Source organism: Onychostoma macrolepis, chromosome 18 (genome assembly GCF_012432095.1).
Source record: "Onychostoma macrolepis isolate SWU-2019 chromosome 18, ASM1243209v1, whole genome shotgun sequence".
NCBI lineage: Eukaryota > Metazoa > Chordata > Actinopteri > Cypriniformes > Cyprinidae > Onychostoma > Onychostoma macrolepis.
In genome coordinates this window covers 11,385,323-11,411,081 of record NC_081172.1, presented here as the reverse complement: position 1 = coordinate 11,411,081, position 25,759 = coordinate 11,385,323, and the positions used below count along the sequence as shown (strand labels likewise).

General features: G+C 36.4%; 1 protein-coding gene across 4 annotated transcripts; it reads right to left on the bottom strand.

Annotated features, from left to right (window-relative positions):
• Positions 1 to 130: 130 nt before the first annotated feature.
• On the bottom strand, positions 131 to 24,527 carry st3gal2 (ST3 beta-galactoside alpha-2,3-sialyltransferase 2). Of its 4 annotated transcripts, XM_058750914.1 has the most exons (9): positions 24,207 to 24,527; positions 16,713 to 16,846; positions 16,175 to 16,256; positions 11,370 to 13,256; positions 9,334 to 9,527; positions 6,949 to 7,128; positions 5,844 to 5,889; positions 5,569 to 5,688; positions 131 to 4,511 (listed from the first exon to the last, which is right to left on the bottom strand). In XM_058750914.1, the coding sequence occupies exons 4-9, from the start codon at positions 11,859 to 11,861 to the stop codon at positions 4,338 to 4,340; spliced, it is 1,206 nt and encodes a 401-aa protein (XP_058606897.1). In that variant the 5' UTR covers positions 11,862 to 13,256; positions 16,175 to 16,256; positions 16,713 to 16,846; positions 24,207 to 24,527; the 3' UTR covers positions 131 to 4,337. The 4 variants fall into 4 exon arrangements, with proteins under 4 accessions (XP_058606897.1, XP_058606896.1, XP_058606898.1 ...); XM_058750913.1 differs by lacking the exon at positions 16,175 to 16,256; XM_058750915.1 differs by lacking the exons at positions 16,175 to 16,256; positions 24,207 to 24,527 and adding an exon at positions 20,213 to 20,277.
• Positions 24,528 to 25,759: the final 1,232 nt, after the last annotated feature.

The window sequence follows — 25,759 nt, the reverse complement described above, 5'->3', positions numbered from 1 at the left end:
GAACTTCCATAAAATCATAAGTTCAATCCTAAAAATGTACTGCATCAAATAAAGCAGCTGTGACAAGGAGCAAAATTGTTTACCACTGTCCTTGGATACAAAGAGCCAAACCATTTTTAAACATGTTTATTTCTTACAGTAGCATAAAGATAAAAACAGTCCAGAATTACACAAAGACTGAGGTTGTGAAAGGAAAGAGCACTGACCAATAGTCACTATATCAACACTAATGAGAAGTTAATGAGAGCAAACACAGTGGCACAGCGAGGATATGTACAGTCTGTGCTGAAGAGGGTTCTTTCATTAAGAACAGGATTCAACATTAAGTCGAAAGTGGTGTCTAAATATTGTAGCCTTGTTTTGAACTTCACGTCGGGGTTTTTTGCTGACATTTTATTGTGTTTTATTAATTATTTCTTCAAATGGAATAGGGGGATCTACCGTAAAGCAAAACAAAATAAAATTGATTCATTCCCTCAACATATCTAGCTGGATGCACAATCATGTGTATGATCGTGAAAAAAACTGCAAAGAAATAAAACAGCAGTTTGGTCTTAACAGGCTCTGTAATACTCATCTCACTCAGTACTTTACAGCCTTCAACTTTGCATCCTATAATCCTACAAACAATTCAACAAAAGATGATACAAAGTCCTAGAAAAAGCTCTCTCAACGTGACAATAAGGATCCACAAAGACCGATAATTTAGTGCTGAGAATGTTGGCAAGAAGAGCATCAAGAAAACAAGCCAATTTGGAATTGATCTCGTCATGCAATTTGGCCACAGAACATTTCAAATGCTGAGAACAGAGAAGGTGGACATAATGTAGTCTTTCATAAATTGTTTGAGTAGATTTGCCTGAATATCCCTCAGCAGGCTACGATCCTCCTGTGGCACAAAAACAAGAAGAGAAACAATTCTTCTCGCCAACTAGTACCTTATAGGATTAATGAATACTGTTAAGAGTAATACAAGAACATCACGAGCCAACTTATTTTCCTTAATCCATATTTTCTGAACAATACATAAACATCGAACAACAAAAACAAGAGGATTAGTAATGGAATAAAACTCTTTGGTGACCAACTGCGCATCTCAATATTCTACCAATGAGAGGGCAGCCATCCTATGTATCCGTGATATTAGAATTTCACTGTGAAACGCCCAATAATAATCCCTCAGAATAGGCTTAAATATAATAAAGCCACTGCAGCACTGTGCATTTAATATTCGCTCGGTATATGACCGTCAAAAGACATTTGCGCTTTATTGACAATGTATAAAAGCACTCGTGTGCCACAGGTCTGGATTTTCTAAGGGTTCAGGAGACTTTTCAGAAGTGACAGTGAATGCAGGTAGGTAGCTCTTAAAATCAGGAGGGGAGAAGGTTTTCAGGTGAGAGCTTTTCCCACCCTGATCCCGAAGGCACGGCGCTCAGCTTAGCTCAAAGTAGAACAGACAAGAGGATATGAGGTGGTGGAGCACAGGAGAAGCCGTGAATCATGTGTGGGTGGAGGACAGCTGGTGGGTAGACGATCCGTGCCCTATTTTAGAGCCCAGATTTGTGTGAGCGCGAATGTGTGTCAATAAATGCTCTGTAAGAAGACTAAAGGAACAATAGCACGTGTTTATGCGTCTTATAATGAGGTTAGCTGTGCTCTGGAGAGAGGACATGTCCAGAAGCGAGGACAAGGCACGCAAGCATGTAACGTGTGTGCGTTTACACACTGAAATAGCTGATATGTCTACATTTTGAAAAAGAACTACTGCACCTGAAACTCAGCCGATGCAGAAAGCTACGGACGTAGTGATGGAAAAAATATGAGATTGGAAGAAAAATATATTTCAGTGCTTTCGGGTCACAGTTCTTTTGTTTGAACGCAAGTTTCTCGGGGGAACACAAACGTTTTATGAGAGAACGCAAGAGAACTGAAATACCATTTCTGTTCCCAGAGAAACTTTGCATTCGCTTACAAAAGACAAAACTTTGCATTTCGCAAAACTTGCACATTTTCCAGAAAAACCCCTGCTAAAAAAAAGAATAGAAGCCCAATAGAAAACACCACAAAAATTCCAGTGGTTTCCATTAAAATACCATTATAAACCATTAGCTTTTTCCAGTAAAACCATTACAAAATTCCTTTTTGTAGTGTGTTTTGGGCATTTTTCCAATAGGATTTAACATCCCACCAATAGAATCCATCACATACCAGTAGACACCATTATAGATTCCATTAAAACCAATACAATTCCCATTATAACCATTAAAACCATTACATTTTCTATTGTGTTTTGGGCAGGGTTCTATTGTTTTTTTCAGCAGGGACTTTGAGTTCACACACAAACGACTCAAAAGTTTTGCAAGCTAACAAAGTTTCTTGGGGGAAGGCAAACAATTTGCAACCTATCGTAGAAAACAACATTTACAAGACAAAATAAAAGCACGAAAATCTAATTGATAAAATAATAAAATTTAAAAAAAATTTAGCTTGCAAAACCTTTTAGTTCTTCTTAGAGAGTTCACACACAAACAACTCAGAAATTTTGCAAGCTAACGCAAAAGTTTCTTAGGGGCATGCAAATATTTTGCTAAGTAACGCAACGTTTCTCTGGGTAAAAAACATTTTGCAAGTTAACGCTGTTAACGCAAATATTTTGAAAGCTACCACAAAGTTTCTCAAGGAAACAATTTGCCAGCTAGCACAATGTTTCTTGGGGGAATGCAAAAATTTACAAAAGAACACAAAAGCATTGAAATTGAATTTTACTCCCATCTCGTATACTTTCCCCATCACTTTAGGGGCTCCGTAGAAAGCACTTGTCGTTCAAGCGGATCTTTCTGCTTTTCCCTTGTAAGATCTAAAACATTTATAATGTAATAAATTATACAAGGAAATCTATACAAATTTTACAATAAATATTTAAAAAATCACCTATTGTTGATGGTAAATGACTGAACAGCAGCAAAGGAGTGTCTACATGACTTCAAGAAAACGCTTATCAATGAATTCCCCCAGAATTTCAAGATCTGTCTGTCAGCTAGTCATAAATTGTATCGCAATACATCAGGCTTCATAAATGAAAGCTCATATTCGGTTTCTCACAATCGAATACTTTTTTCTGTCGTTTTCCATTATATAACACTATTACGTTAAATTTAGTAGTGTGCTGAAGATCAAGCTTTACCACTGTTCACAGTGCATCTCTAGAACAATCACCACACCTTGGTTTCTAAACATACTCCACATATACTTAATATATTGCTCATATGTCTTCATATTAGACTGTGACAGTAGTTTTAGCTCCTGGTGTCGAGTATCAGTCCATCCTTCTCAGACTAGAGGAACGTTCAGTACTCAAACCTAATTAGCAAAAAGGAACGAACCAAAGGTTGTTCAGACTGCTGTGCGCACACAGTGATCACAAACTGTTAGCATGATCATTTCAAACACGAACAACGAAACAGAAAATATCTCATAAGACAAAATATAGCTCAGTTTAACAGCACGAACTTGGAAGTCCACTCAACCACATGCGCCTGGTGACGTGAGGAGTCTAACTGCAGTGCTATAACGCTAGTGAAACGACCTGCCACTATCCAAGCTTTTAGTTAAAGAGAAAGTTCACCCAAAAATTTTGTCATTTACTCGACTTCATTTCATTCCAAACCTGTATGACTTCTTATTCTGTCAAGATAATGTTGCAAAAACTACTTTGGACCCCATCGACCTCATTGACACAAACAGTTCAAACATTTTTCAAAATATCTTTAGTGTTTTGCAGAAGACAGTAAATCACACAGGTTTGGAATGACATGAGGCTGAGTAAATGATGACAATTTTATTTTTAAGGTCAACTATCTCTTTAATGAATCAACAGAGAACTACTAGAGTACTATGATACACTATGGTGATTGTTGGTCTCACTCATCTACTTGGCCTCGCCATGAGATAAGAGTTCCCGTATCATCACTATTCAACAAAAGTCATAAATATAAGCCACATCCATTCCCAGCACATATACCTAACATGCTGTTTAGTGGTGAGATATTAGTGTTCCTTGCCAAGTCATGTTCCTTGTCCTAGTTGAGGTAGGCTTGCAAGGAAAAGCACATTAGTACATTTAGTACTAGCGTCTCCTCTTAAAACCACCACATCATGAGGGATGCTGCCCAGAATCCTGTCCACTCGGGACAGCACAGAATGGTAATAAGATCATGAAAAATTACTTCTCGATCACGTTTAACAGGCACACTAAGTGTGTCAAGTGGATAATGGGTGGTTTTGTTTATGGTAGTCCATCAGTTGGTCCATTTCTTTGCACCTGGTGCCCAGATTCACTTTCCAGGAAAGACGGAGATCTTGCCAGCTTTGGCTAGCTTGTCAATGATCTGGGCCTCATAGTCTGCATCATGGACACCTGTTTTACGAAACTCTCCAGAATAGCGGTTCTGCTCCCAATAGTGGTGCCAGTTTCCCCTGCTGTCCGCCCCAAAACCAAATACATTCACCTATGGAGACAGACGCAGAAATTAAGTCACTGTCAAGAGCTTTGAAATGTAAATAAAATGTAACATTTAAAATTAGTATTTTTTTTAGTGCTGTCAAATGATTAATCGCGATTAATCGCATCAAAAATTCAAAGTTTTTGTTTGCATAATATATGTGTGTGTTCTGTGTATATTTATTATGTATATATATATAAATGCACACACGTACAGTATATATTTTGAAAATATTTACATGTATTTACATGTCTATATTTATATTCATATAATTTATATTATAAATAAATATATTTAATATATAAACAAAATGTTTCTGAAATATATACACATGCATGTTTATTTATATATGCATAATAAATATACACAGCACATATACATATATTATGTAAACAAAAACTTTTATTTTGTATGCGATTAGTCACGATTAATCGTTTGACAGCACTAATTTTTTTACATATAAAAAGCTAAAAGCTTTTCTTAAAACATTATAAACAAAAGCTATATACACACATATTCTTTATATATTATTTATAATATAAATGTAAGTAGTTCACACAAAAGTTCAAAAGATTAGGGTCAGTAAGTTTTTTTTACTTATTAATACTTAATTATTCAAATTCTAATTAATACTTTTATTCAATAATGACACAATAAATTGATCACAAGTGACAGTAAAGACTTCTACGTTTTTATGAAAGATTTCTATTTCAAATGAAAGTTTCTATTCAACAAATAATCCTGTAGAAAAATGTTATCAGTTTCCACAAAAAATATTAAGCAGCAGAACTGTTTTGAACTTTGATTAGCAATGTTTCTTGAGCACCAAATCAGCATATTAAAATGATTTCTGAAGGATCATGTGCCATTGAAGACTAAAGTAATAACTGCAGCCACTGCCATCACAGGAATAAATGACTTATTACAATAGAAAACTGCTATATTATATAATATTCTAAATTCCACTATACTACGAGAGCACATTTCAAGAAAAAAAACTGGAACTTGTATTTACAACGTCAAGTATGAATTATATGCATTATTATATACACTAAAGTCTTACCTCATCACATACGTGTAGAGCAAAGAACAGCACAAGCATGCCAGTGGAGGGATAGCGGCCATGATGACGTGTCCAGCGGTCATGGATGTATTTGAAGAAAGCTGGGTTGAAGATCTGAACCTATAAGACATTATTTGATACATATGCAGATTTATAGCAGCACAGAGAAAACAAAGACTGAATGTGAGATTGATAGTGTTCTATTGTTCAGGGTCTAAAGAGTGTTTTAATTCAGAGAATATAAATCTGTGAGAGACAGGATGGGAATATATTACCTTGTCTTTATCCACACGCAGAAACTGCTTCACTGGAGCGTAAGTGCTGAGAGAGAGAGAGCGATTTGGAAAGATAAAGTTATAAGTCTTCCCACTTCTGGCATCTCTTCATCTTTTCATTAAAAAAACAGTGAGCAGAACTGCCGCTAACTTTCTGGTGTTTTTCAGTGAAGTAGAGAATGTTGTTGATGAAGTGCTGTGATGTGTGGCGGTGTGTGTGATTTGAATGATGCATTTCTGGGTACAGAACACTGCAGTGTGCTCACAGACAGAATATATGAATATCTCATTGGCCACACTGCAGCTACTATAGCTACGACTCAAAATTCAGGGACTGACAACCACAATTTCATTAAATTCACATAGAGACTGAAAGCTAAAATGAACTCATTTATTAATGGGATGTCACACTCTATCAGGAGGAGGTACTATATGTATCTTTTAAACATATAGAATCTAAATCTGAATAATCCCACACACCTCTCAAACTTGCTTAGTTAACTAAATAACTTCAATATGAAAAATTCATATTAAAGTTATTTACTAAGCAAATTCAAGTGATGTGCAGGATTTGAGGATTTCCAATTTTTTGGTTTAATGTGATTGTGGTTAAAAATAAATAAATTTAAAAGAAGAAACGATTTTATTTTTAAAAAAAATTTTTTTTTAATTTATTTCAAATTAAAGATTTAAATAAATTAAAAATACAAATCAAAATTCAAGATACTGACAGCCAAATTAAACTCACTTATAGTTTCATTACAACTAATTTAATTATGGGATGTCACAGTGCTTTAAAAAATAAGAAAATAAGAAAAGAGAAAAAACATTTAAAATAAAAATATACAACAAATAATAATAATAAAAAAAAATGAAATTCAGGATTTCTAGTTTCTAATCTAGTGTCTGAAAACTGAACTGAATAGTTAATTTATTCATTTACAGACAGAATTGTTAAAAATAAAAATAAGAAAAAAGTAAAAAAAAAAAACCAATCATTTAAAATACAAATAAATATGATTTCTATAAAAATAAATAATAAATAAATAGTGCAGCTATCTAGCTTTTTTCCCTATAATCTTTGTGTGTGCGTTATTGTTCTCACAAGCGGATCTGGCCAGTGGAGAGGGCACTGGTGATCCACAACAGGTCGAGAGTCTTGAAGGGCACCAGCACAAAGCTAACGTTGGCCGCCAGGTTTTTGGCACTCTCTGGGTACATGAAGTGGTGTGTGGTTCGGCTGCCGGCATCCTCTTCGTACCCTACGGTGGGAGCCAGGTTCATCCTGGAACACACAGATCCAATTGAATTAGACCGTGAAAACGCTCCCTCACTTTCGCTCAAACAAGCCCCATTACTTTGGCATTTCATTATTTTTCCCCATGACGGAGTAAAGTGAACAAACAGAAAGTGCATTCAGGTTGACAGCAAAAGCGGCGAGACACGTCGCCATTCATTGTAATTGCACAGAAAATAATAACCAGGGAATTATTCAAAATTCTCCTTTGTGTTCCACAGAAAAACATCTTAAGGTTTTGGAATGACGAGGATGAATAAATGACACAATTTTTGTTTTTGGGTGAGCTATTCCTTTAAGAGCGACAGACTGCAAGAGACGAGCAAGATGATGGAAAGAGGGTGTGGATCAGACAGGAATGCAGACAGGGTCGGTGTCTATTCAGGAGACACGTCTGTTTCCCCGATGGATGTCAGAGCTTCCATTTCACAGCTCATGTCCTCTCGACAAAATGCTCTGATTAGAAAAAAAAACCCTGCCTCCCTTTCTCATTCAATCTGTATTCTACATGTACTCAGTCAAATTCAGAGAACTACCTTACATCACCAAGGTTTTGCAAAACGTAGAATCTCAATCTTGTATTCAGGCAGCGGGATTTAAAAAGCTTTAGATGTAATAGAAAAGAGATTTTAATGCAAAACAACAAATGTACATATCGGTCTCTCTCTCTCTTGCTTTCTTTATCTTCTTAAGACTCAAAGCTTTTCTCAAAGCGAGTGAGATGTTTTACCAATCAAGCGTTTTTCTTCTTCTATCATCACTCTAATTAACAAAAGGCCAAAGAGCAAGGCTTAAACTGGGAACCACAATACGAATTTACAATACATTTTTGTATCAGAAGTGCAAGAAGGGTTTGTTATTCTACAGCTCTGTTGTAGTGTTTATTAGTAGTGCAGTTAGTACAACTAGTAACTAAAAATAAATATTCTCACTAAAAATTCACACCAGTATGTAATACAGAAGTATATACATGAGTATACGCATGGCAGTGGGTATAGTACAAGGATGCTAAATGATTCAGCAATATACTGTTTACTTAATATAATAAAAATCGTTTCAGACAATGGAAAACTTATATGAGCCAATAAACAGCAACAGCAAACTCATTTGACAGGCAGAAAGCTCAAACCATCTCTTAAATTGTGTCAAAATGAAAGCAGACAGCAGTTAAACAAATAAAGAGACGAGGAGACAGCTGCTGTGGGGCAGAAGAAAGAGATGGATACGGAGGAGGACAGGATTAATTTAAGATTTCAGAGCTGAATCAATAAAGACTTGACTGAAATAGCACCTCAATTTATACCTCCGTCTCTTTCAGCCGCTCCGTCTCTCAGATCTCTGCTAAACATACACTGTTCTTCAACGTCTCCCCCAGGCCATTATTTTACTCTTTTCTTTAAGTGGCAATATGCACATTCTGCCCTTTCCATGTTCATTCAACTGAAACCCGCAATTGCAAATGTCAATCCACCATATCTGACTGTGATCCGTGTCCCAGAAAACAGAGCTATTATTGCACACTAAAACTAAGACAAATACTGCTGATTTAAAAACATTTTCATAAGCTAAAATTAAACTAGAAATATATTGATATGGATAAATGTGGCTTTTATCAAAGGTCTTCCTTTTTTAGAGCTTTAGCTGTTCAGTTGGTTGTTCAACCGAGTCCTTAAAAGGTGAAGTATGTCATTTTTTCAGTGTTAAATTACTACTGATAATAAATCTCCTATAGCACCTAGTAGTCTATTTCTCTGATTATGTTCCCTAAAAAAATTAAACACTGTGGATATGTGCTTACAATATAATTTTTTTATTAGTTTGAAGATGATTAGTGTTAAGGAAACCGGTTTAAAAAATCATTATTTTTTTATCAAGTGCAGAAATTACATACTTCACCTTCAATTCTAATTATTAAAAATGCCCACAAAATAAAAACTAAACCAAAAAACTTCAGAAAACTAAAACTACAAGTTAGTTGTGAAAAAAACTTGTGAAAAACACATAACTAAGTAATAGTGTTCAATTAAAAACAACTTTGAAAATACAAAACTATCATAACCGAGCTAGACAAACTCATTCTGAATTCCAGGGCACCAATTTAATTTGTATGTCTGATTTTTTAATTTCAAAACAAGACCAAATCTTTTTCATTTCTTTCCCTACTTCTTTTCCCCGTGGCATTTCAAGACTCACCTCATGATGTAGTCGTGGCCATCGATCACTGGACCGTAACCTGCCCCGCGGAGGTTGCCCGAATTCCCCACCACGGCACAGCGCAGACAGCGGGCAGGGTCCCACGAACCGTACGGGGAACGGCCTGGAATGACCTGGAACAGCCTCTGTAGAACTTGCTGGATGTTGTGGGGTTTGAATTGAGGCTGCAACATCTGTACAGGGCCCAGAGGGAAGAGAAGAGAGCGAAAGAAAGAAACTAACATAAGGTTGGGCAGTTATCTTTTAACTTCAAACCATCTGCACACCTGCCTGTGCACACATGCATACTCAAATAAACATCCAGGCAGCCAATTAACCGCTGAAGCCCTCTGCTGTGATGAATAGAAAATAAGATCCAACAAAAGCACATTCCGAAAACCAAGACTTTCCTTTTACATTTTTCTGACATCCCTCCATGTCATGGCTTCCTCCCAACCAACCCCCTTCTCTATCTTCTCTATCTCTACATGTTTTCTCTCCCTTCTTTCCTCTCCTCATGGCCCCTGCAGCCAATAATTGGCAGAGTGTACCAGGTCTCCACTGGACCTAATAATTCTTGGCAGATGTTTTCTGGGTACAGATGCCAGCCACCGAATTCACTCTGTGCCCATCCAAATACCAGGAGCGATTGTGTTTAATACAAGATTCTGTCATCAACAGAAAGTTATGCACTACCATTCAAAGGTTTAGAGTCAGAAAGATTTGTGTAATGTTTTAGATTTCTATACTTCTATTCAGCAAGGGTACTTTAAATTGACAAATCACATTGTTATAAAGATTTATTTTTGAAATAAATCATGCAAATTCTTTCAAACTTTTATTCATCAGTGAATCCTTAAATTATGGTTTTTACAAAAATATTAAGAATAACTGTATGATGAAGGATCGTGTGGCACTGATGTCTGGAAGAATGGCTGCTGGAAATTTAGTTTTGCCATTACAGCAATAAATTACATTTTGAAATAGAAATAAGTTTTTGTTAATTGTAATAACATTTCAACATATTGAGGTTTTTAATGGATTTTTGATCAAATAAACAGCTTGCTTTCAAAAACATATATATATATATATATATATATATATATATATATATATATTTTTTTTTTTTTTTTTTTTTTTAAAAGCTTACCAACCCCTCTCAAACAGTAGTTATACCTGTATCTTTATATATAGCAGTTTTGGGCAAAAATCTGAATTTAAATTGCTGACTTGATTAAATTTAAATTTGATTTGAACTTGTTACAGCCCACAGGATGCTGAATTGGAATTTGAATAAAAGGGAGAGGAATTGAATTAATTGAAATTAAGAAATTCCAAACATCAGTCCAACAGAAGTTTCATAACAAAACAAATTACATAATTAGTTTCGAGTAATTACACCCATTATACTCTGAAATAAATGTCCAATAAGTCCAACACTGCCAAAAGAATTACTAATTACTTTCTTTTTTTGTTTTTCATTCTTTCTTTTTTGGCCCAGTAATCAAGCACCTTAGCAATCACCTAGAACACCCCAGCATTTTAACAGCACCACTTACATTTTCTTCAGAAAATGTAAAATTCAGTAGTTTCCATAAGTGCGAGCATGTTCCCAACCTTCATCCCAAAATCTTTCTGCTTCCTTTGCTTAATGCAGTCTGGCACCCTCTCTGCCTTTAATTCACTCTGAGCAAGTATTACAGACTTACACTTTTTAGCTGACACACTTTTTTTTTCAGACATTACTCATTTTAATAAAAACGCCCTCTTTGCTTCATGTCGCTTAAACATGATGCATAAGCACAATTGTAGATTGCTAACCTCTCTCATTTAAAGGAGAGAAGCACAACAAAATTAGCTCACTTTTAATTAAGGATGGTGCGAGTTCACATGCAAGTTTTGCAGCCATTTAATTTTGTTTTTTAATTTAATTAATGCATGAGGTCACCAAATCGAACCACAACAAAGTCTAACCACATCAACTGAAAGAGTTGATGAAGCTAAAAGCAGCAGTGAGTAACCATAAGATCACTTACCACCCACCAGTAGTACACGTCTGAAGGCAGCTGGATGTTGTCCCGAATCCACACAGGCGAGATGTCCGGGTCATAGTTCTCGTCGAACCAGTCGGAAACGCCTGGGTCGCCCACACACCGAGAGCAGGCACATGTCTTCTGCTGAGAGCTCTCGGCCGGGACGACCCGGTGGGAACCGGCGTAGCTGGGCACTAGCTTAACCCTGCGTGACTCTTCCCATCCCGGGGGTTCCAAGTAAGGCAAGCCAGCTCCTCCTCTCAGCGAGAACGAGAAGAAGAGTGAGGTGAGGAACAGGAGGGCCAGGGATCCCAAGACCACGCAGAAGCGAAGGGAGCATCTCATGCCCCCACGTTCTCCTGCCGCCACAGGTCCGACTCCGGTGGGCACCCAGGGTCTCAGCTCACCTGACCTCTGAGCCCGCGCCCATGCGGCCCAACCCCAACCCCATCCCAAGCCGAAGCGTCCCTCTCGCTGCAGAGGCACGGACGGCATGCGCCCGCCCCACTGCCATGAACCGGCCCCTGCCACCGTGCCCAACCTGGACTCAGTACTACTCGGCGTACTGAGCGGCACCTGCTTTAAACCCAAAGGTGTGTGAATCTCACAAAACTGTGCGCCTGTGAACTGCCACTGCTGATCTCCAGTCTGTCAGTCTTCTCTTTCAGTGTGTCACCGCTGCCGTGGAGCCTTTTACTGCTCTTTATTTCCGCTCTCTTCCCCCTACACTATGGGATCTCCTCCAGCTCTCTCTTTCACGCTTTTGAACTGTCTGTACTGCCACGGTTCAAACACACACCAGTCTTTCGCCTCTAAAAATCAGTCTGCTTGTAGGCGTGTGTGTGATCGGCTCTATTCTCCCTGCAGTGACAGTTGGAGGAATAGCCCCCTCTGTGGTTTTAACATCTCAGTGCCAGACAAACTAGGCTGTCATTCGTGTCTGTTCCATTACAGTCCTCTATGAGTCCAAGTTTGTCACGGTAATCTGGTTTGTCCGCGGCTGTACGCTCCGTCTAGCGAGCCACCTTGTCGTACTTCGCAGCCAGAGGTGGAAAAGGGTGGAGTTTTCTCACAGTCTTGTAATGAAGCTCTTTTGCAGACATCTTGAATAGCTTTACATTCTGCAACACTCTTCAAACTCTTTCCAACTCATTCATTCGGCAGTAGTTTTGCGTATTCTGTGAGTTACTTTAAGTGCAGACACATGCCACTGCGCTTGTCCCTTGGTCTTTACAGTGTCTTCAATGAAAGCAGCTTGAAGATTCAAATATGAGGAACCTCTGGTTCCCTTCCTAACTGTGTGGTTCGAACATTCCAGTCTAGATAAACACTTTAGGATATTCTGCCATCATGGTTTGATAATTTGAGTACTTTGACTCTCTCCAGGTCAGCGGATAATAAAAATAAGAAGAAAAGACAGCAACTAAGATGATTGTAAGAATCTAACGGCTCAAGCACAAAAAGGGATTTGAGCGGCAAGGAGCTGGATTAAAGAAAAAGGCAAACAAAAACAGCATCTGATTTTTTTCTAACACTGCATCTGTCTAGGAGCTAGTGGAGTACACGATCAGCCGAGTGTGTGTGTGAATGTGTTGCATCGCAGGGCTCGCTTGCCAATTTCACAATGACAGCTCTTAACGGAATTGGTGAGGTGGAGAACTCGGATTTCAACAAGGCAGTGTGCCCTGACCTGCTGTTGTCCTGTAATCTCCAAATCTATAATCTCTGGGATGCTGCTGCTGGCCCACCTGTGTGAGCTCTCTTTCTCTCTGCCAGTTTGCTGCCAGTGAAAACCTGTCAGTCTGAGAGGGTTCTGTGCATTAGGATGGTAGTGAAATCCAGATGCTGGTGTCTACAGCTGCTCTTCTTGATTCAGGACGACCTTCCAAACTACAGGGAAACAGACAAGTGTAGAATTAAGTACTTAAGCGTATCAAGACAGTGCATTTATTTTTATTTTTTATTTATAAGATATTTTCCCCCACTTTTTTTTTTAAGTATGCACAAATTCTAAGACAGATTTTCATATTCAAATTTTCAGAGAACTGGCAAAAAGGCATGGATGAACATGAAACATGAACAAACAATGAACAATGCATTTATTGCACTATTTATTAATCTTTGTTAATGAAAATACAGTTGTTCATTGTTTATTCATGTTAGTTCACAGTGCATTAACTAATGTTAACAAACACAACTTGTGATTTTAATAATGCATTAGTAAATGCTGAAATTAACATTAACTAAGATTAATAAATACTGTAGAAGTATTGTTCATTCTCATATACCTGTCAGTTCTTTTCTGCTTGTAATATTTGCAATATACTTGCAAAATATTTATAGTTTCTCCCTTCAACTCATGCTTTAATTTCCAGAGCTTCTTTTATCTGAAAGATCAGGGAAGATGATGAAAATGAAAAGCCGTTCACTGACTTTTGACCTTCATCATCTTCGCTGATATCTGTCCCTCACACACATTTTGTGAAGGCACCATGGTTGAAGTGTTTCTATCTTTGGGTCTCTCTTGTGACCCCTGATTTCTGTTGAACATTCTCTGTAGAGCATCTGCTGAGCTAAATTACCAGAGCTGAATATTATGTGGAGCACAGACACCAGTTCAGGCACCTTAGAAGAACATTAACTTCACAGCTTTCGCAAAATAACACCAACCAAATTGTTAATGCTTGCATATTTTAATTAACACATTCATTTGAATGCATGCTTAAAAGAAATACACAAAAGGTATAGCTCTGACAGCAATGCACTTATGTTTTAAACATAGCCTGTCTGTTGCCAACGGTTCAATCACGGTCTTAGAAGAGGATATCGACATATCAAACAAACAGGTGGCTCGTGCTGCTTTCACTGTGGCAGCAGATTAAATCACGCGATTGTGATTGCATGCGTGGGTGAGCCGCTCGAGATCACATAATACTCTCTTCTTCCATTCCAATTAGAAAAATGAATTTCAGATTTCATTTTCTCCAGCAGCAGTAAATGCCTACTTCTTTGATTGCGACGTTCTCCTCCTTAAACACGCTACTTCTTTTTAGACGCCCACAGTTTGATGAGAGAAACAGCGAAAGAGGCTGCAGGCACAGTTCAACAGGCTACTGTTTATTTCTGCTCCATCCTTCAAGCTGCTGATTGATTCGCTTACCTGTAGTGACGTAATGCGACGTGAACGCGCCCACGTTTCGACATTTGTGACCCTGGACGACAAAACCAGTCTTAAGTGTCAATTTAGATTTATACATCAATAAGCTTTCCATTGATGTATGGTTTGTTAGGATCGGACAATATTTGGCCGAGATACAACTACGGTATTTGAAAATCTGGAATCTGAGGGTGCAAAAAAAAAATCTAAATATTGAGAAAATCGCCTTTAAAGTTGTCCAAATGAAGTCCTTAGCAATACATATTACTAATCAAAAATTAAGTTTTGATATATTTACGGTAAGAAATGTACAAAATGTTTTCATGGAACATGATCTTTACTTAATATCCTAATGATTTTTGGCATAAAATAAAAATTGATAATTTTGACCCAATTTTGATTTTTGGCTATTGCTACAAATTTACCCATGCTACTTAAGACTGGTTTCGTGGTTCAGGGTCACAAATAATCTTAAAATTTTGTTAATGAAACTTCCTCAGTGAGTGGATGATATATATCCTACATTGTGTATTCAAGTATTCAACAACATACTATTTTTAAAAAATGGGAGCAAATGGTTGAGTTTCGTCTAGCACAGTTAAAAAAATTATAAAGCTTTTTGTAATAGATTTCGGATTTCGGATGTGTAAATGTATCACAACATGACAAATAATTACAGTAGGCCTACTTATTGTTTGTCGATATTATGACAATAGCGTTCATACTATGGCTACCTCATAGCAGTGTTGGGAAGGTTACTTTGGAAATGTAACAGGTTACAGTTTTACCCTATTTAAAATTTAATAAGTAACTATTTCAATTACTTCATTAAAAGAAATGTAACTGATTACATTTGATAAGTTTGCTAAATTTGTAATATGTTCAACTGATCATATGCAAACATTTAAACCAGGCATGGGTTAACCTTACAGTTCTAAACACTGATTACTGTCAGACTTTAAAAATCCTTTATTACTTGAATTACGATTTCAATCATTTAATTTAAAGCACAGCCACCACAAAATCAGACTTTAGCACCTCTTTTACTTTGAGATTGTTCTGAGGTTAAATAGATATAAAATCATAACAATAAATAGTTTAATAGCGATGATACTGTTTTTGAAATCAAATCTTTGCACAGCTATGACAGGAAACACCGGCATCTAACAATACCTTGGGGAAAAAACAAACATATTATCTTAAAAAATAAAGCATATGTCCTATTCCGTGTCCTAAACTCCTGAAACATTGGAGTGTCATATTTTAGAGCAGTCACTGCAAATTATGAAAGAAGTCAATTAAATTAGTATGTGGGTTTGTACGTGAAACAAATTCAGATGTAACCCCCATTTGTATTCGTTAACATTTCCATAAGTAACTGTAATTTAATTACACATTTTTTTCTCAGTAACTGTAACTGATTACAATTACATTTATTTTGTAATTAATTACTCCCCAACACTGCCTCATAGTGAACTCTAACTTGTAATAAAAAGTTAATAATTTAGCTGGATTTTTCTTTATAATTTCACATTTTTATTAATTGTTCTATGTACAAGCTTCAAAATTAATGTAACTGAACTGATTGTATTGTAATGTGTTATTTTTGTTTACGTAAATTTATGCTACCTCTATGAATCTTTAGACCCACCTTTGTAAAGTAAAAATGTTAGGAGAGCGTGGTTGATACCTCAGGACCAGCATATAAGTGTGATGCACTTATATAGCACCGTCTAAAAAAAAAGTATGGAAGTCAGCACGCCATATATATATAGGCTATAAAATCTCAAATGAAAGGCAAAATCCTCTTAAAGCTGAATTATGCTCCCCATCTAATTCAATTCATGCTTCATTTTCTCACCAAGCATCACATCCTCCTACCCCATCCAATATCTCAAAATGACAGTCTTCTCATTTATAAAGCCATCAGCACACAGTTGCTAGACTCACAACAAACAGCAGGCAACTGAGATTTGTAACCATTATTATTCGCTTTTGGTCAACACATCTAAACATGACTGTTGCGCTCAAAACATTATTACTCAGATTCTTGACTCTATATACATATACAAATGCATGCTTGCAATACATTCTCTAGGACAAATTCAGACAATAACGCTACCACTAAATTCTCCATTTCTTCCTTCTTCAGCCACACACAGGTATCACACACAAAAACATCCACTGACCTTAGCTTTCTCTTTCTCTTTTGTTGTTCAGTCGCTTTTAGTGGGTCTTGACCAATGTGCCTGCTCAGCAAGGGTGAGCCGAACACTGTAGAGTGGGTGTCTGAGTTGCCTTGGCAACGGAACCTCACAGCTGGCTGCAATGGAAATGTAATTGAAAGAGAAGAGCAGACATTCACATACTGGGTGGGCTTACATTCTCTCCGACTCGCTGCTGGACAGGTTGTTCTTACATATTCAACAGTCGACAGCTCCAGTTTTGAGCTGTCTATGATCAGATTGGAAGCAGGAAGGGAAACCGATGCCTGTCCAGTGACTCTAGGGTTAATGTACTGACAAATAATGCACTCTCTCCCCGGCTGAGGATTAATCTAATCATAAAATAGTAATTTTCAACGGCATGGCCTAGGCTTAATCTAATTTCATGTTTAATGGATTAAACCCTTTTAAAGCTGGATACATTATTGCTTGTTAGGCCCCTCTGGGGAAAAAAAAGTACAATTATTGTGTCTTGTGTTTTTTCATTTAAAAAGTAGACTAAAATTATGATTTAGCTATTTAAATCAACATTTCCTTCCAGCGTAATCTGGTGTCAGCAGAATGTGTTTTCCACGTTCAGAAGCTTTCGTTCATTGATTCTTAGTTCAGTCAACATTTGTGACCCTAGACCACAAAACCAGTCTTAAGTACACTGTAAAAAATGACTGTGATTTTAACGGTAAAAAACTGTGAAAATGATAAAGCAAAAACCTGTTAAATGGTTAATGGTAAGTTCCTGTAAAATTTACAGGGAAAAACCATAAACTGACGTTCCTAGAATTCCCTGCGTTGCATTTCAAATTTTATTTGAATTTGATGTTTTTTCTATGAAATAACTGTTTCTTCTTAGTTTGTTCTAATCAGTTATGTTTATTAGGGTTGTATGTTACATCTAATGTTGTTAAATTAATGTTTATTGCATATTTCAGTTTAATGAGTCTCACCATGATGGTGTTTAGTGCTTGTGTGAATGACACTGTGCACCTTCTATATATGTTATTATTTAAAAGCTGCTTGTGATGGGCTTTGGTTCATCATGTGACTCTCATCACCACCTGCATTTGGTGGTTATCAGTGTATTTCAAAGGTACAAAACAGATTTCAGTACTTTAATAGGTTGGTATATTAACATTATATCAGTTAATGAAATTGCAGTATTTAACTGTAAATTTAAGTTTAAAAAATTACGGTAGCTGCCGTAAACAGCTGCCGTTTTTTTACCGTAAATTTAACAAAAACATTTTTACAGTGTAGCAATAGCCAAAAATACATTGTATGGGTCAAAATGATAAATTTTTCTTTTATGCCAAAAATCATTAGGATATTAAGTAAAGATCATGTTCCATGAAGATATTCTGTAAATTTATAATTTCTAAATTATATATTTATATTTACCGTAAATATATCGAAACTTAATTTTTGATTTTGGACTTTGAAAAAACAATATTTCGATTTTTTTGCACCCTCAGATTCCAGATTTTCAAATAGTTGTATCTCGGCCAAATATTGTCCTCTCCTAACAACACATCAATGGAAAGCTTATTTATTCAGCTTTCAGATGATATATAAATCTCAATTTGGAAAAAATTACCCTTATGACTGGTTTTGTGGTCCAGGGTCACATTTTGTAATTGCTTAAGGAATTGCATTTAATTTCTGGGAATGTGGCCTAATAATAAATAACCTCTTTTAATGCTGGTGTACGTCAATCAATCACTCTTCAGATTTATTCTCTCAGAATTTATTCTTCAGATAAATAATCCCAAACTGAGCTCACATTACAGAACTTGATTTGAAAATGCCATGTGAAATGAAACTTTTTAACCAAAGTGCCTTACGGCTACTACAGTTTCTGCATCACAAAAACGTCTCATAACTTTATCTGAGTCACACTAATCACAAAAAAAACTATAACCTTTCACTCCACTTCAGCTTCAAGCCTCAAACTAAAATGACGGAAAATGAAATGAGAGATGCCTGCCTCTCTAATCAAATTCAAGTCTCAAATTCATTTTATGTATAGCCTTCAGCTTTAGTCATGTTTATTTCCCATTCTGCCTGGCTATCTCATTTTTATTTCATTCTTTTTTCTGTTTTGTCTTATTTTATACCCTCTCAAGGGAAAATTTATTTAGCCTTGTGCACCTAACATGAAAGTAAAACTAGATATAACCTTAGGTGCTATTTTGACTCCTCCAAACAAGTTTCTGCCTGATTAACTTAATGTCACAATTATCTTGGGCACAGATGAAAAGCGTCTAAAAACATTTCTTACCAAATTTATAACAATCTAACATAAAAACATTTCATGCCATCTGATTTGACAGTTGCAAACACTTTCTTTTAACTCTGAGAATGTATTTCACATCCATGCTAATTGGGACACTGCCCTGAGGAGGCACTGGATCAGTTAACGGCATACAGCTAACCCGTGAACTGTATTTGTGCCCAAAGGCAATGAGTCGCATTCTCCCGCAGCAACTGTTGACCCTTCACCATGCCTTTCTTGACAAACCAAATCCACAGGGGATGCCACCAGTCATGTCCTCCATGTCCAGCAGAAGCTGATCTATTATGAGCAACCATGATAAGCCACAGACACATCTCTACAATGCTGAAGAAAACAGCCCTCATGGATCTCAAAGGCCTGGGAAATTCTGTAGCTCTCTATCTTAGAATGTAAATCAGATCAGAAATAATCTCAAAGAAGCAGAAAACACATCATGCAGAACTAGGAGTTCAAAACGCTTGTATATCTGTTTATAACAGCAGCGATGGATGGTACAGTCACCATGTCTTATTCTCCCATAAACTGCCTCAACAGAAATTTGTGTTTGTGTGTCGTGGGAGCTCTTAACAGCTGCAGCTGCCCAAGTGTCTGACTCAGCACCCCCATCTCTGCTTCAGGCTCTAAAAGCCAGTGTGTGTGTGTGTGTAAGGTCCTATTCAGGAACATTGACTCTAAATTCTGGCATCAGCACAGGTGAAGCAAGTGACCTATCAATATTGCAAATATTGGCTGCTGGAAAATAAGGAATGAGGTTCATGTTTAAAATAAGTCAGATTTTCGCTGACACAATTTATCCAAGAATATTCTTTAAAATTTTTGAGAGTTTCTTCAAAATATGTTTTTTATCTGTTTATAGGAAAACAATTTTTTTCAAATTAACAGCCAATGTCAAAATATCAGTTTTCATACTGTAGCTGTTAATTAATTTGTAACATTTTAAAATTGTGTTTCATACAGTTTATTTCCTTTACATCTAATATATTTTAGTAGTGATTTAGAAATAATTATCATCTTATCTGTATTTGCCATCATGGTGCATCCATTTTTCTTTCTTTATTTGCAGTGATTTAAACTATGAACTTTTGAGATGAAATTTGAAGTCTTCCATAAAAGCCCACAAATGAATACAATATGTGGTCAATATGTGGACCTCAATTACCCGCTCCTCACTGACCTTGTCTCTGTTGCACGGGTTTGACGCCTCGCATCTCCTTGCTGTGTCCCTGTAGCATATTCATGAATTATCCATGCATCTGTGGCTGTACCTCTGTCTACAGTATCTCTTTCTATTTGGCAAGTACAGAAAAAGATGTTCTTTCAGCCTACTGTGGTCATTTTCTGTATCCTACCTCTCCATTCTCTCAATCAGTCTTTCTGTGCCGTCTTCTTTTAATGATGTTTTTCATCACTTTCTCTGTGTGATAAAGTATTTCTCTCTCTCCCTCACTCATCCAGTAGAGATCCTCTAAGGCCACCTAGACTGGGGCCAGATGCCAAGGCCTGTCGCAGAGCCCATCGATCGAGAGGAAAACCAGGGGCAACACTGGCTCCAGAACACCACATTACTGGCACGGTTAACCCTTACTTCACCACCTCACTGAAATGTTGCTCACGCTATATCCAGATGTCACGAAAGTGCTGCAATGACAGATTGAAAGGTTGTACGTCGTCTATTATACCTTTCCGAAATCTGTCAACTTCCAAAATTAGAATAAACCCCAGAGCTATTTTGTTAACATTTAATTTGGATTAACTTACAATTAGTAAATGAGGTAAGCTACAGATGTGTGCGCTTGCTCAAAGTCAAACTGCAATAATCTAATCAATCTAATGTGCTTAACCCTCATGTTTCAGTCATTTTGACCCGGATTTTCTTTTTCCCAAAAATGAAATGTAAGTTAATGTTATCGCTTTGGTCTAAACCCATAACCTCTCTTACAGAGGGGTATAACAACTTTAAAAAATGTTAGAATTTTTGTACTTTTTTTTTTTTTTGTGATTTACTTTACAAAAAGTAGCTTAGAAATGTCTTGTTATGCTATATTATTACTAAATATTAGATTCAATCGTCTTATTGACTTGTTTTCTTTTAATTAGCACAGGTTTTGAGTGAGCATTGCCAAATTTATTCACAAATTATGATTTTGCCACATTTTTACACTTCTGGTGTTCCTGGTCAAACATGACCAGGCTACAAAAAACTGCTTATAAATTTCTTATTATGTTGTATTATTACCAAATATTGGATTCAATCTTTTCATTGACTTGTTTTCTTTTAATTAGCACAGTTATTGAGTGAACATTGCCAAAATTATCCACAAATAACTAAGATGCATAAGTTCAGATCAATGAGGCCTACAACCAGTTAGTTCCAATAAGAAATACCAAACCTTTACTAATTGAAAGCAAATATTACTAAATATTGGATTTAATCTTTAAATTGACTTTTAATTAGCACAGTTTTTGAGTGAACACTGCCAAATTTATCCAAAATTGGTTGATTTTGTAAAATTTTCTTTTAATTAGCACAGTTTTTGAGGGAACATTGGCAAAATTATCCACAGATTCTGCTTTTTTTCACTCAAAAACTGAGGTACATACGCTCAGATCAATGAGGCCTATACCAATTAGTTCCAATAAGAAATACCAAACCTGTACTAATTGAAAGAAAAGAAGCTGACAAAAAGATTGAATCCAAGATTTGGTGATAATATAGCATAATGAAATATTTACAAGCAATTTTTAAAAGGCCAATCATTTTGGACAGGAACATTAAATTAGGATTTTCAGCACAGCACAAAGGTTAAACAGTGAGAGCTGAGAGTGTTATGCTTCCTTCCTGTCTAGTCTGAACTCAAAAAGATATTTTGGGACTGTTACTGTTTGTAAAAACCATTACATTTTCAGATCTGATATGATGAGCACCTGAAAGTAAAGTCTTCCATCTGTTTGGGTTTGGGAGCAGGTCTCTCAGGGAAAGAGAAACCCAGAGAACTCATGCATGCACATACACACACACACACACACACACATAAGAATACAGATCTACAGGAAACATAGTGTGTTCAGCAGCAGGTGCCCTATTTGTTATTTTCTGTACAATCCATGTGATCTCCAAATTAAGATGCAAACATAACGGTTACAAAAGTGTTGTAACTGTAAACGCTGAGTTGAGTTATTTAGGTTGATGGAAGTGGATTTCAGGTAACCCTGCTGTCAAAGCTCTGTGAATTAACCAATTTAAATCCCCGATTGAAAAAGGTTTCCCATAGAGTAACCTATTTAAAAGCTCTCATATGTGACTCTTTGACAGCGTGCTCGCTCTGTACGCAATGTTAACCTAGTTAAGGCTAAGTCAGCAGGACTTCTGCTGGCTCCTGAAATTCCCCAGGTACTATGTTAGCCTAGTTACAGTAGATGATGAACATCTGTCAAATAGAGCAGTTTGCTCAAACAAGACAAGTTTACAGTCTATCTCAATATGCAAAGTTCTTTTCTGTATCCTCTCTTTTACACCTTAGTGACATTTGAATAGTTCAAACTGTAATTTCAACTCAAGGACATGCGTGTTTAAGAAACACATCAGGTGATTAAAATATTCAATGCAATGATTTATTCATTATATGGTTTCAGCACTGAGTCGCTCTGCATAATGTCGCAGCAGATATAATAAGAAATAGATGGTCCTCCATTATGCCTTGGGAAAAATGACACTGATGTCTAACTGCTCATATTAAACTCAACTTGAGCTTGGCCATTTGCTCTGTTGTGGACTGATAACCACAGTGAGCTGCAAAACAGATTGATTTTGACCGGAGTATGTTTTACAAGGAAATAATACTTCAGTCTTTCTACTTAATTCAGTGTGTTACTTGCCACTTCTTGTAATTATATGTGAGTTTTACTAGCAGTGAGAACTGTTTTAAAGTAAAACATTTTTTCAGTGACATTTCTTCAAATAAAAAAGAGCCCCATCACCGGAGTCCTGCAATTACTCCAAACAGCAACTGTCTTCTTAAATTCAGTCACTGAAAAGAGACCAATTAGCAAAGGGCAAACTGAATGTAATGACAGAATCAGAAATTAATTAAATGTGTTGCAGCAGAAGCTGTTTACAGTGAGATATTATGTGATATAACAGTTAAATCACCACAAAATGGCCTCAGTGTTACAGAAAAAGAGCCACTTACAATGATCTACCAAAATTCTAGAATTCAAGTACTAGTAAATAAACTAACATGTAATTAAACCTTAAACAGTTAGTACCTATAGCTGAGTATAACTTGGATCATATTGTATTATTAGTATGTGATAGTTAATATTTTAACATAATATGTCCAGAATATGATCAATTAAAAACATATTTCAATCTTATATCTAGCTTAATAACCATTAATAAATTAATCAGTTTACCTGTCATAATTGATCTAACCGTGTAGGTAGTTCTTTGGTGAAAAGGGCATGGAAAATGTTTGTCTCCTAAAACCTACGAAAGCTATGAAAATCTTTTAACGCACATGGTTTATTAATGCACAAGCGATGTTTAAATTCCAATACAGTCACGTTGAATAAGCTATAGTGATTCTATTGAGTCTGTAAAATGGGAAGGAAATCCTGCACTTTTGCCATAAGCTTCCCTGATTAAAAAAAAAAAATTGAATGGGTTAATAGATCTTTTATATATTTTGATGGTCTTTCTGGTCAACATACTGCTTATTTGATTTCACTTTATTGAGTTTACATCCACCTCTTTGGAGTTGAGTTGCGTCTGCTTTGAACAAACTGCATAAAGATGAGACAAAGACTTGATTAGGTCACCCCAACACATCAACCCTGAGAAAATCCTTTACTACCCCTCTTTCTTTCCTGTATCTAAGCAACGCTGGCAGATCGGTAAGGGTGGGTTCAGAGTGGAATGAGACCCTCACATAAATGAGATGGGTTCGGACACAAAGGGGCAAGCCATGGGTCCATCTTGAGTACCTCTATGCAAGATGCGGGTCAGGGACCACTATAGCTACAAAATCTGGGACTATCTGCTTTAAAAAATAAAAAAGGAGGGGTGAGACATTAATGGACTGAAAACCACATAAGCATTGACCACAACAGGTTATACTGCACACAATGGACACAAATTACAAATTTTATGATGCTCATGCTTTCCTTACCTTGCAATGCCTCTTAGGGTGCATAACCCTTCATCATGGTGTATTCTTAAAGCTGGAGCAGTTTTTGGATGTAAAGACACCCACTTCACCTCCTCTCTGGAATGTAAATTTCTGCAGACTGTAGTAGATGTTGCACTAAATGAACAGCATTCAGCTTCCATATGATTATTCACATCAATTCTCCGCCGGTGGTCGTTTCCAGCGTTCACGTAGTATTCTGATGCAGATGTGCACTAGGACTTTATCCTGCTGTCCGTTATTTTATCGTCTCTAAGCCCTTGGATAATGTGCAACAATGTAATTCTCACAATGCTGCATGTAGCCCGTGTATGTTGCCCCCTCAACAAGACACCCTCACCCCATATTCTCCAATGGCTTTAACAGTCCACTGGGATGTGTAGTTCTTTAAACGATTTATCGCTAAATTGCGAAACGTTATTTTGTTTGTTCATTTATTTGAGCGACTAACCCAATACGTTTTTTCTTATGAATTTATATACGCAACACCAGAAAAGTGGTGCGAGGTGGTGTCAGGTGTTGCGTGAGAGTCCAGCAATTTTTTGAACTACATTTCCCATGATGCATTTGGAACAGATGGTATTCACAGCAGACCGCTAAGCGCTGTGATTGAGGATGCTCGGAGAATAACTATAAATTCAAACTGCCCTCAAAGAATAAAAGATATATATTTTTTCTCTCTCTATAAATGTATTCTATATATGTTTCTCGTCTATTCATATCTGTTGTTAAACGTAATCACTGTTCTGAAAGAAAAAAAAACGTTTTGTACAACCAACAGACACATAAATTACTTTTTATAATATTGAGATACGGTATCAAATGTATGTGTAGCTTTCAGGCTGTAACTCTTCCTCATGTATGGTTTAAAGACGTGGCGTTCTATATGGAATGTATTCTCAATGTGCATTCCAGACAAGTCTCAGTTGATGCAATACTGCCGCTTTGTGGAAATGCTTCTACATGCTAAAAGTACAAGTGTAAACTTTCGAGCATCAAACATACTTTTTAAACAATTTTTATTTGGTCGTAAATGACAGACAAAATTAGATAGCATGTGATTACAATCGTTGTTTCTCGAACTTTATTGGCACGATTGTTTTACATACAATACCTCCAAATCATGAATAAAAACAATGTAATTAATGAATAAATACCTAAATAAAAATAAAATGAAAAAAATAAGGTGACGCCGTGCAAGTCATAGTAATAAAAATAATAATACAAATATAAAGAAAAAAATTACAAACAAAAACAATACAAATTACTAAAAAGAACATTCAATTAAAAAACATTAGCTGCCCTTCTAGTATAAAAAAAATTAAAATAGACACTAAAATCTACTTAAACACATTGAAACTGTAAAAGGGTAGTTGAGATATTTAAATCTCTTGAAATTTCAAACTAAAAATAATGGTAGTTATATAAATTTGGTCATCGTTTTAAACTGTAATGGAAAAAATGAAGCATTTTGCCTTCACGGTATGTGGTTATTTTCTGGGATTTCCGTAACCACAGTGCACACGCAATAGAAA